Source organism: Cervus elaphus, chromosome 27 (assembly GCF_910594005.1).
Source record: "Cervus elaphus chromosome 27, mCerEla1.1, whole genome shotgun sequence".
In the NCBI taxonomy this organism is placed as follows: Eukaryota; Metazoa; Chordata; class Mammalia; order Artiodactyla; family Cervidae; genus Cervus; species Cervus elaphus.
The window spans coordinates 6,596,456-6,608,240 of NC_057841.1; the positions used below are offsets into that span (position 1 = coordinate 6,596,456).

General features: G+C 38.4%; 1 protein-coding gene across 1 annotated transcript; it reads right to left on the reverse strand.

Moving 5' to 3' along the window:
* Positions 1-5,052: 5,052 nt before the first annotated feature.
* On the reverse strand, positions 5,053-6,653 carry LOC122684945 (14-3-3 protein theta-like). Its single transcript, XM_043889502.1, has 2 exons — positions 6,564-6,653; positions 5,053-6,530 (listed from the first exon to the last, which is right to left on the reverse strand). Exon 2 carries the CDS (start codon positions 6,482-6,484, stop codon positions 5,747-5,749), a length of 738 nt encoding a protein of 245 aa, XP_043745437.1. The 5' UTR covers positions 6,485-6,530; positions 6,564-6,653; the 3' UTR covers positions 5,053-5,746.
* Positions 6,654-11,785: the final 5,132 nt, after the last annotated feature.

An 11,785-nucleotide genomic window follows, 5' to 3' on the forward strand; every position in this document is an offset into this window, starting at 1 on the left:
ATTTGTGAAAAAGTAATGCCAAAAGTATAAAATAATAAAAAAAGAAAATAACAATCATCTAATCCCTACCATCCAGAACTAACTACTGTTTATATATTTATATATTTACTTCCAGTCTCCTGTTTCCTTAGGAAAATCACCCTTTTGTTTTTATAGAAAGCAAGCATGCATGTGGTTACAAACAATTCAAATAAGGCGTAACAGTATATAAGTATAATAAAATGCATAAAATTGTAATCAGAAATAACATTTATAAACATTACTAATTATTGTAGATATCACTCTCTGGATGTACATAGATAGAAAATGCATGGTGATACTTTTATGAAAATAAGGTAATACCATAGTTTTGCAATAAATGAAAACAATTTTATTTGAATTTAAATAAATGGAAGTAAGATAAAGAATATAGTAGATTCAAATAATTTTTTTACAAGAAAGAATTGCAAAATATTAAGTAATGAAACTATGACACACAGTAAAATATAATAATAAAAAACATTGATTACCTTGCTTTGAGAAGTAAAGAAATAAGTGTTCTTATATGACTTTCTGCTCAACTTTCTCCTATCTTCCAACTTCAGGTGTTTATATTATATTATGGGATATATTATATTATGCAATGAATTATAATATATTGTTTTGTTATATTACATTATATTATGTAATATATATTATGCAATATATTATATAATCATGCATTATACTATGCATACTATAATGTACTATATTATGCAGTATATTATATTACATTGTTTTACTACATTACATTATTTTACATTATATAATGTTACATTACATGACGCAATGTATTACATTTTGTTATGTTACATTACATACATCACATTATAGCTTGTCATGCAGATTTCTCTCACACTTTGCTCAGGACATGTACATTCCCATCATTCTGTGTTGCTGCTGTAAGTGCCCTGATTCAGTGCTCATCTCCACCCTTTAACAGACATTCTCAGTCTTAACTGCCTCCAGGTTGATTTCTGTGTCTGCTCCTGGCTGACTGTACTGTGTCCACCTTCCTCCAGCATTTTCTCTGCTCTTGCTCTCCCTAGGGAATCTTGAGCTTCCCCAGAACTCAGTAGCCGTTGTGCGTCCTCTTCTGGTACTTAGGGCGTCCGGAAGCCCCGAGCCCCGGTGGGGTCCCCAGAAGCCGTGGTCTGCTGCTGTCTGTTCGGGGACCTGCAGAGCTCTCTGCTCTTCCCTGGTCTTCTGGCTTAAGTGTGCCCACTGACTGCATAGTGGGGTCCTGTTTTCTTGGAGCACAGTGCACTCTTTGAATCCAAAATATTTCCTTTCCTTTCAGTCCATGAAAAGAAAAATATCTCATATCAATTAAAAATAAATAAATTTAGATTTGTCTCCCAAGGAATACATATACATGTTATTAAAATTCAGACAGTTTTAAAGATCGATAATAAAAACACAGCAGAGCCCATGCCTTCTCACTGCTATTGGGGGAGAAGTCAGCAGACTCTCCCCAAGGGCCATGTCCAGGCCGCTGTCTGATTTTGTAGACAATGCTTTCTGAGAAACAGTGAGGGCCATTATTTTCTGCATTAGCTATGCCTGCTTTCACGCTCTAACGCCAGATTTGATTACTTGAACAAAATCTAAAATATTTACTTTCTTTGTCTTCACAAAAAATTTACCAACCTCTGTGCTGGAGGAAACCACTTTCAAATAGTGACATGGCTGTTTCATCTCATATTTACTTTCTAATATTAAGTGATATTCTTATAGTGTTCTCTGTTTTTAGTTTAGATATTATCAGTGGGCTGGTGACTCAGATAGAAAAGCATCTGCCTGTAATGCAGGAGACCCGGGTTCACTCCTCGGGTCAGGAAGATCCCCAGGAGAAGGGAATGGCAATCCACTGCAGTATTCTTGTCTGGAGAATCCCATGAACAGAGAAGCCTGATGGGTTATAGTCCATGGGGTGTCTTAAATCTTCCCACAAACACAAGCATGTAAGCCTCCCTTTCATCTGTCAAATGCAAAACTCAATGGTATTTTTGCTACATCAGAGTTGAACATAGACATCACAATGCAGTTCTGCACATTTGTTCCCTCCTGAACCTCCTGGTACTTTACTTTTCTGTGCAAATGTCTTTTACTCCTGGAAACTGTATTGCTCTTTACGCTAGCTCAGCTTTTCACACATTCATCAAAAACTTAGTGTTCACATTCTGATAAACTCATGTATCTTTTTAATATGGTCAAACTGATGGTGGCACATCAGTGCCTTTGAAACATTTTTTAAAAAATTGTCTGACCTCTGATCTGCTGCCCCTGACTAGTTGCCCTGTGGCCACCCTCATTCTGGGACTTTCTTTCATCATTCTGTTGAAAGTCCTCTTTGCCCCTCTTCTGGGTTAAGAGCCCGTTTCTTTCCCTTTTGGGTTTCTGGGCATCTGAAGATGCACAGTTTAGTGAGACACCTTATGCTCATATGTGAGCTGGGTATAAAATTCTAAGCTTTCACTCATTTTTCTTTGGGAATTCTGGGGGATTTCCTCACATCATGTTAGTTTCTGCTGCTCCCTGAGAAATATTTGGTTTCATTCTTGCCCCTCATCTGTCCTCTCCAGACATCTCCAGGGCCCTCTTGCTACCCCAGGTGACGTATACTTTGTGATGTGTGTTCTGTTGTGCAGCATTTAGAATTCATTTTCCTGAATGGCTTATGTACCCATGTGATGTCTTCAGTGCTAGGAGATTTCCTTACTTTCTTTGCTTTTTTTGTGGGGGGAATTTCCATTATTTTACTGTCCTTCTTGATTTTGAAAATTGCAGTTTTTGCATTTTCTCAGAACACATGGACTCTGACTTTTGCTGTGCACTTTTCAAGACATGGGCTTCCCTGGTGGCTTAGAGGGTAAAGCGTCTGCCTGCAATGCAGGAGACCCGGGTTTGATCCCTGGGTTGGGAAGATCCCCTGGAGAAGGAAATGGCAACCCACTCCAGTACTCTTGCCTGGAAAATCCCATGGACGGAGAAGCCTGGTCGGCTACAGTCCATTGGGGTCTCAAAGAGTCGGACACGACTGAGCGACGACACAGTTTTAAGACATGGAGGTGGGAAGTTGCTTGATGAGATGGGGAGCTGGGGACACACACAGACTTTGGGGGCTACACACACCTGCTGTTCCCTGAGGTTGGTGGTTTTCAAACCCACTGGGATCCTGAGCTGGGAGCAAGCTGCCTGGGTTGCTTAGTGTGGTTTCCTCAGTGCCCACAGCTGGGGTTTTCCTCCACTCCTGGCCCCTCATCTTTATCCCAGGCCTGGATCCCCCAGGAATCCTGCTTCCAGTCAGTTTTCTAGGCATCCTCATGATGAAAACAGGCTCCAAAGAGAGTGAGAGGCACAGATTGTGCAGCTGGCAGTACCCCCAAGGGAATGGGTTCCATGGAGGAAATAACTTTTTAAAATTGCTATAAAAATATTCCGTTTACAGCAACATAATTTCATTAAAAGCTCAAGAAGATCAACACTAATATGTTCTGTATTATTTCATTTTCAAAAGGCATTTTCATTTCTGTTTTCCTAAGTTTTTCTTAAACTTCAAAGCAACTATGGGGTGACATTCATCATAAATAAAAAACAGACCTGAAGGAAACTGCAGTTTACAAGTCTTAAGTGAAGCAAGTGTTTTAATTCTCCTGCTTTAATTCAATTACTCTGCACTCTTGCTTTCAATAATATGTGAATTGAGCTTCATTTCCTTTTCCTTTTTATTGTTCAACAAAATCTGTATTTGGAGAGATGGAAGAAGAGATGGAGATGAGATGGATGCAGTCAGAGACTCACGTCTCTTCTGGCTGCTCATGTTCCTGCACTGTCTTCACTGTGTCCCTGTTTGGTTGTTCTGAATGGCAGGTCCCTGCTCATTAAACCCACCCTAAGTGCGTTAATCAATAGCTTTAGGCTAACTTAGAAGGAAGGCTCTACTTTTGTCCTTTTGAACTCTATCCTTAGCCCTGACTTATTAATGATATACACAAATTTTATCAGAAATCAAAAGATGTGCTCATCAGATTTTTAGATGGTACCCAGACTGGAGGTTGCTAGTACCACAAATAATGATTTCAGTTTTAAAGTGATCTCTATAGGGACTTCCTTGGCCATTGAGTGGTTAAGACTCCATGCTTCCACTGCAGGGGACATGGTTTCAATTCCTGGTCAGGGAGCTAAGACACCACATGCCATGTAGCTTGGCCAAAAAATAAAATAATAAAAATAAAATTATTTCTACAGACTATAACAGCGTATTGAGGGTGAAAATGCAATACCTGAAATAGATAAAACAATGCTTGAAAAGAACAAATGTGTGAGACTGAAGCTGCCTGATATGCAGACTTCCAGTAGGATACACGCTAAAGCTGGGTGGAGGTAGGAAGCTGGCCACACCAGGAGCCATTTGTGTGGACAGCTAACCTGGCTCTGTCCCTGGAGTGGTGCCCTTCAGACAGCTCAGTCTCACTCTGCGTTATCACTGGGTTTGTCTGCACTGCCTGGTGGGACAGTGAATTCCTCCAGCCTTGGCTTGCTATAATCATTGTCCCCTGCTCCTGTGGGGCCTTTCTCAGTCTTGGAAATTCTCTTCCCACATGCTCTGCTCAGCCCTCAGCTGAGGGTGAGTGGTGCCCTGGAGGTGAAATGGAACAAAGAATTGTTAAATCCTAACATCAAGACAGCTTTATATCTGGAGTGCCAACCAGGGGGTTTTCGCATCAATGGATGAGTTTCAGACAGTCTGTAAAGGGCTTCCCAGGTGGCTCAGTGATAAAGAATCTGCCTGTCAGTACAGGAGACCCGAGTTCAATCCATTGGGAAGATCCCCTGGAGAAGGAAATGGCAGCCCACTCCAGTATTTTTGGCTGGAGAATTCCATGGACAGAGAACCCTGGTGAGCTACAGTCCATGGAGTCACAAAGGGTTGGATATGACTGAGCACAGCATAGCATGTTTTGAAATTATATGCAAAATTTTGCATATGCGGCTACAAAGGCAATTTTCTAGGTTTGAAGCTCCAAAAACTTTTTTTTTTTTTTTTGTAAGTGAGTTTTTATTGGGAAGGGAAGTTGTCAACTCAAACAGCAGCAAATGAAGAGTGAATAAGGAAACTCCCTGTTGTCACAGATACACAAGTCCTCCATCACATATATATGATACAGGAGGCATTTTAATCTGTGATCCCCCCAGCCCCAAAATGTCAAATGCTTTTCCATTCAATCTAATACTTCTGGATTCCTACTAAAAAGGAATACATTAAGAGGATGGAAAAGTTGCTTACTGAAAGGAAATCTCTGAAGAAGAGTAAGGGGAGGGAATGTAGAAATTAAGAAGTTATGTAGAACACCCTTTAAATTGTAATTAGCTACATTTTCTTATCTTCACAGTAATACAAAACACAGTCACTTGCAGAACTGGTTCAGATTACTTAAATACCAGATACATTTTTAGTCTTCTACATAAGTGTTTGGAAGTTACTTATGTTTGTATGAAATGAAGCTATTAATACTTTTCTACAGCAGTAACTGCACACCAGGAAGGCTAAGACAAACACAAATCAAGGAATGGAGTTTTCCCAAAGCTGCAGTGTGAAAAGACTATAAACAGCTGATTCCATACACATGAATGGGTTTCTTTGCTATAGGAAATCCAAATGGAATAAGGAATGGAGATGAGTAAAAGGGTTTCAAGGGGAAGAAAGATGACACCCTGTATGCACTTAGTTTTCTGCCCCTTCTGCTGCATCACATTCTTCTCCTGCACTGTCTGATGTCCATAATGTGAGGTTGTCTCTCAGCAGCTGCATGATGAGGGTGCTGTCTTTGTACGAGTCTTCATTCAGTGTGTCAAGTTCTGCAATAGCCTCATCAAAAGCCGTTTTAGCCAGTGTGCAGGCCAGTTCCGGGTTATTGAGGATCTCATAGTAGAACACAGAAAAGTTAAGAGCCAGCCCCAGCCGGATGGGGTGTGTGGGTTGCATCTCTTTCTTGCTTATATCGAAAGCCTCTTGGTAAGCTCCTTGGGAATTATCTATCGTTTGCTTCCGATCATCACCACAAGCAACTTCAGCAAGGTACCGGAAGTAATCTCCCTTCATTTTCAGATAGAAGACCTTACTCTCTGGATTAGTTGCATTGGCTATTAAATACTTATCCAACAATTCCAGGACCGTGGTGCAGATGGACCTCAGCTCGGACTCCACTTTCTCCCGGTAGTCCTTGATCAGCTGCAACTTCTTGTCCGAGGTGTCGGTCTTCTGCTCGATGCTGGAGATAACCCTCCAGGCGGACCGGCGGCCCCTGACCACGTTCTTGTAGGCCACCGAGAGCAGGTTGCACTCCTCGTTGGACAGCTCGGCGCCCTGCTCCGTCACGGCCTTCATGCAGGTGGCCATGTCGTCGTAGCGCTCGGCCTGCTCGGCCAGCTTGGCCTTCTGGATCAGCTCCGTCTTCTCCATGGGGGCCGGGGGAGCGGACAGCGAGGTGGAGCGCGGACCCGGGGGGCTGGCGGGGGGAGGGGGGACGCGGCGAGGAGGCCTTCACGTCTCCGCGGCCGCGGCACGAGTCCCACCTCTTGGATCCCTCTTCTGGCTTTAGCCGAGGACCCTCCCGTCTCAGCCTACCTCGGAGCCGAGAGGCGGGGCCGCCGAGCGGCCCGGCCCTCGCGGCCGCCCCGCTCCAAAAACTTTTATTGTCATCTTCTAAGAAATGTGGACTCAATGATGTTAAACCCCAGTCCCCTCTGTGCCATGTGTGTTTATTTCTCTGGCTCCCCACGTTGATTTTCTCCCAACGTATGTACACCCATGATTCTGGATTCTACCACCATTGACAATGGTATTATTAACACTTTCTTTCTCAACGTCAATTTATGTATAATTTCCCTTCTAAACCACACATGAATAATTCCAAAGAAGCAAGCAACCATAAAGATGTTTCTTCAGGGTTTGAAATTCCAGTGTTCTCCTCAAATATTGAGTCATGTCTGTTGAAGTATTATCTTTATAAGTGCAACTATTGCCTTATGCTTGCAGAAGTGTCTTGTACTTCATTAGTCCAGAAAAATATACCATAAGCAGGCATTTAGGGGATAAGGGAGAATTCCATGGGCCAGAAAGAGAGTGTTTAATATGAACAATATACGTGTCATCACAGTGCATCTGTTAGGACAGGAAGCAACGTGATCATCTGTTTTACAAGCCTTCTCTGGAATTATCTTTTGGATGATTTCATATAAAAGACAGTTTCTGGTAAATCTGGCTCAACAATTAATACTCAAGTTGTGATTAGGGGGGTTGAATTGGAAGTGATAAAGGTTTAAAAATAGAAAATAGATGTAATATTTTAAATGACATTTTCTTGGTACTGTATTTATTTCTCCCTTTCAGTAATTAGTAAAATGTTTTCAGTTTTTAGAAAGAGCTTATCCCTGTGAGCACAATAAACCCATATGTGTAAAAAACAAATAAAAAAGCTGCAAGAAACAGATGATACATACTTTGGGTTCCGTGGATAAGGAAAAATGGTGAAAGAATAGGGTATCACAAAAACATAGGGCCCCAAATATAAATAAATAAAATAATCCAAAGAAAAAAACCCAATATTTAAGCAATTCCTTGAATCTGGTCATTTGAACATTTTTTAATTTGATTGAGCATGAATAATTTATGTTGTGGCAAGGAAGATCATAAATCCATAAATAAATTTTATTGGGGATTAAAAAAAATGTGAATAATTTAAATATTGAAAAAAATCATCTACAGTCTTGTCTCTTATCTCCCATGATGGTGTTCCTTAGAGTCCAGTAGAACATAGCTGGAAGTTCAAAGTCAGCAAAACAGAGTGTACTTGGAACCACTTGGAGCCATCGGAAGTGGAAGCTACCTCTTCACCCCTGGATGTGCCCTGTTGGCTGGAGGGCATTCAGGTTGGTGATAGTTACAATAGTCACTGTGCTGGCCTGACAGCCTTGAGCTTCGAGATGTTTGTAAGAACAAAAGAGACCCTGGTTATCTTATATGTTTGAGAATTTTCTGGGACTCTTCACTGGATAATTTCCAAAGCAAATTTCTTGATATGTTTAAAAAAGAAATGGCATTGCTAACTTTATTTTAAGGTATCACCTTGAATTGTTTTATTTTGTGGTTTAATCTTTGAGTTTTGGTTCTAGCAAGTGAGGTTTTGCTTTAAGCCAATTATAGCCCTAAAAGCAATTACCTCTTTATTGACAAATTAAAGGAAAATAAATAGTAGAGTCAGTAGTTATAGTCTTTTCTAGAGGTGTTACTATTACCAGGCAAACCTGGGGGCGGTATGGGCAGGAGTGGGGCTGACCTGGCCCAAGTGAGGGATGGAGATAAAGTGCAAAGAGAAGCAGGGCTATCATATTCCTCATACAAATGGTTTAAAAAACTAAAGTGCAGGTCCTTGATTGAAACTTTTTGAGTTATTACATAGGGTCGCTTTTCACTTCCAGTTATACCGTCTGAGAGGCAGTGACATGGCTGACCAGGCTGCCCTGTCCCCAGGGCACCCACGAGTCACAGTCTTCATCACGGTGGGAATGAGGCGACCCCTGCGCCCCAACCCCTAGGAGAGGCATCATGTCGGAGGAAGATCTGGGACAGTGGGGACCCGAATGGGGAGCAAACCCAGGGCCAGGGGGCTCCTGTCCTCATGGGGCACAAATGTGGGTGACTAGACAGGATGTGTCCTCTGGACGACCTTCTGTGACGGGAGAAGCCTTCTGTGACGGGCTGACGGGAGACGGGATGGTGTGACCACTGCAGTACCCACACCCGGGCCATCGTTCCTGAGCGCCCTCCCTGGGCACTGACGATGCTCCGGTAGTCGTCACCCCCACATCTGGGGCAGGCACTTTGGCCCAGGTCCCAGGGGAGAGACAGCAAGGAGTGAACTGGACAGAGCCCGGTGTGGTGCTCACGAGCTGGCCACCCAGAGCATGGATCACGGGCTGTGTCCCCTCACTTCATCCCTGTCCCAGGAAGACAGTAACGCAGGGCCATCCCCACGAGGTCTTCCATTCAGAAGATCACTGTCCCCTGATGGACAGGTACCAAGGACCTGAGATAACACGCTCAGCCAGGGGCCGGCAGAGAAGACAGACACACCTGCCCTCACATGGGTGGGGCCACACACCTCCCTCCCCCATGCGCCAGCCGACAAGTCATGGCACACATTTTATTCTTGTTTTTAATCCCAAGACCATGGAGCCATTTTGGTTGCCCACAAATCTCACTGAACAGACAGACGAAGTTGGTCGTGCTGGCAGCAGAATTTTCTGATAAAACTTTCCTTTTCTGCTCTCCTTTCTGGTGGAGGTGTAACAGCTCAGGGGAGGGCGGAAGTGCTGGTGACAGACGTGACCACAGGCAGCTGGACACGGGCGCCCGGGCCCGAAGTCTCGTGCTGGACGGAGCTGGCCCGGCCAGCCCCCGACGGCGGGGAGGGGCATGGCTAAGAAACCAGGTACAACAAGGTTTTAGGGCTCAACAGTGAATTTCTCAGAATGTGTCTTTTCCTTTAAAACCTGGTATTTATTTAAAATAATTATGTCAGGGCCAGTATTTTTGCTGTGCTGACTTTGAGCCTCTATCTGGTAATTACAGTAAAATGGTCTTAATTGAAGCATGAAATGTGGATTTCATGATAATTCAGATTTATATTGAAATGGAATCTTGTTCAGGTCCTTTAACAATGTGTTTGTTGAGAATTTCCTAGCTATAAGGTCCTGCCAAGTGCTGAGGGGCTTCAAGACAGTGAACATGTAATTTTTGACCTCATCTCCTCAAAAATCTCAGGGAGAATAAAATAATTAGAAAATTTAAATTTATGACACTATATAAAGTGTTTACATTTCCAATAATTGAGTTCATATTTAATCTTATTAACATTATATTCCATATTCATGTGCATTATAATATTCAAGAATAAAGCAGCTCTTTTTTTCATATATTTCATATACTATATATATTTTCATATATTTCATATATTTCATATATTTTCATATTCTTCATATTTTTCATATTCTTCATATATTTCATATTTTTCATATTTTCATATATTTTATATTTTCCATATATTTTCACATTCTTCATAGATTTCATATAATTTCATATAATTTCATATTCTTCATATATTTCATATACTTTCATATTTTTCATATTCTTCATATACTTTCATATATTTCATATATTTCATATTTTTCATATTCTTCATATACTTTCATATATTTCATATATTTTCATACTTTTCATATTCTTCATATTTTTCATATTCTTCATATATTTTCATATATTTCATATACTTTCATATATTTTCATATATTTCATATACTTTCATATATTTCATATTTTTCATATTCTTCATATATTTCATATACGTTCATATATTTTCATATATTTCATATTTTTCATGTTCATATATTTCATATATTTCATAATTTCCATATTTTTCATATTTTCCACATATTTTCATATTCTTCATATATTTCATATTTTCCATATATTTTCATATTCTTATATATTTCATATTTTTCACATATTTTCCATATTCTTCATATTTTTCATATATTTCATATTTTCCATATATTTTCATATTTTTCATATATTTCATATATTTTCCATATTCTTCATATTTTTCATATACTTCATATATTTTCATATATTTTCCATATTCTTCATATTTTTCATATATTTCATATTTTCCATATATTTTCATATTCTTCATATTCTTTATATTTTTCATATATTTCATATTTTCCATATATTTTCATATATTTTCCATATTCTTCATATTTTCATATATTTCATATTCTTCATATATTTCATATTTTTCCTATATTTTCATATTCTTCATATATTTTCATAATTTCATATGTTTCATATATTTCATATATTTTCATATATTTCATATATTTTCATATATTTCATATTTTCCATACATTTCATATTTTCCATATATTTCATATTCTTCATATATTTCATATTTTCCATATATTTTCATATTCTTATATATTTCATATTTTTCACATATTTTCCATATTCTTCATATTTTTCATATATTTCATATTTTCCATATATTTTCATATTTTTCATATATTTCATATATTTTCCATATTCTTCATATTTTTCATATACTTCATATATTTTCATATATTTTCCATATTCTTCATATATTTCATATTTTTCCTATATTTTCATATTCTTCATATATTTTCATATATTTCATATGTTTCATATATTTCATATATTTTCATATATTTCATATTTTTCATATTTTCACATTTTTCATATTCTTCATATATTTCATATATTTTCATATATTTCATATTTTTCCTATATTTTCATATTATTCATATATTTTCATATATTTTCATATATTTCATGTTTCATATATTTCATATATTTTCATATATTTCATATTTTTCATATTCTTCATATATTTCATATATTTTCATATATTTCATATTTTCCATACATTTCATATTTTCCATATATTTCATATTCTTCATATATTTCATATTTTCCATATATTTTCATATTCTTCATATTTTTCATATATTGTCATATATTTCATATATTTCATATATTCATATTTTTCATATCTTCATATTTTTCATATATTGTCATATTTTTCATATATTTCATATTCTCATATATTTCATATACTTTCATATATTTTCATATATTTCATATACTTTCATATATTTTCATATATTTCATATATTTTCATATTCT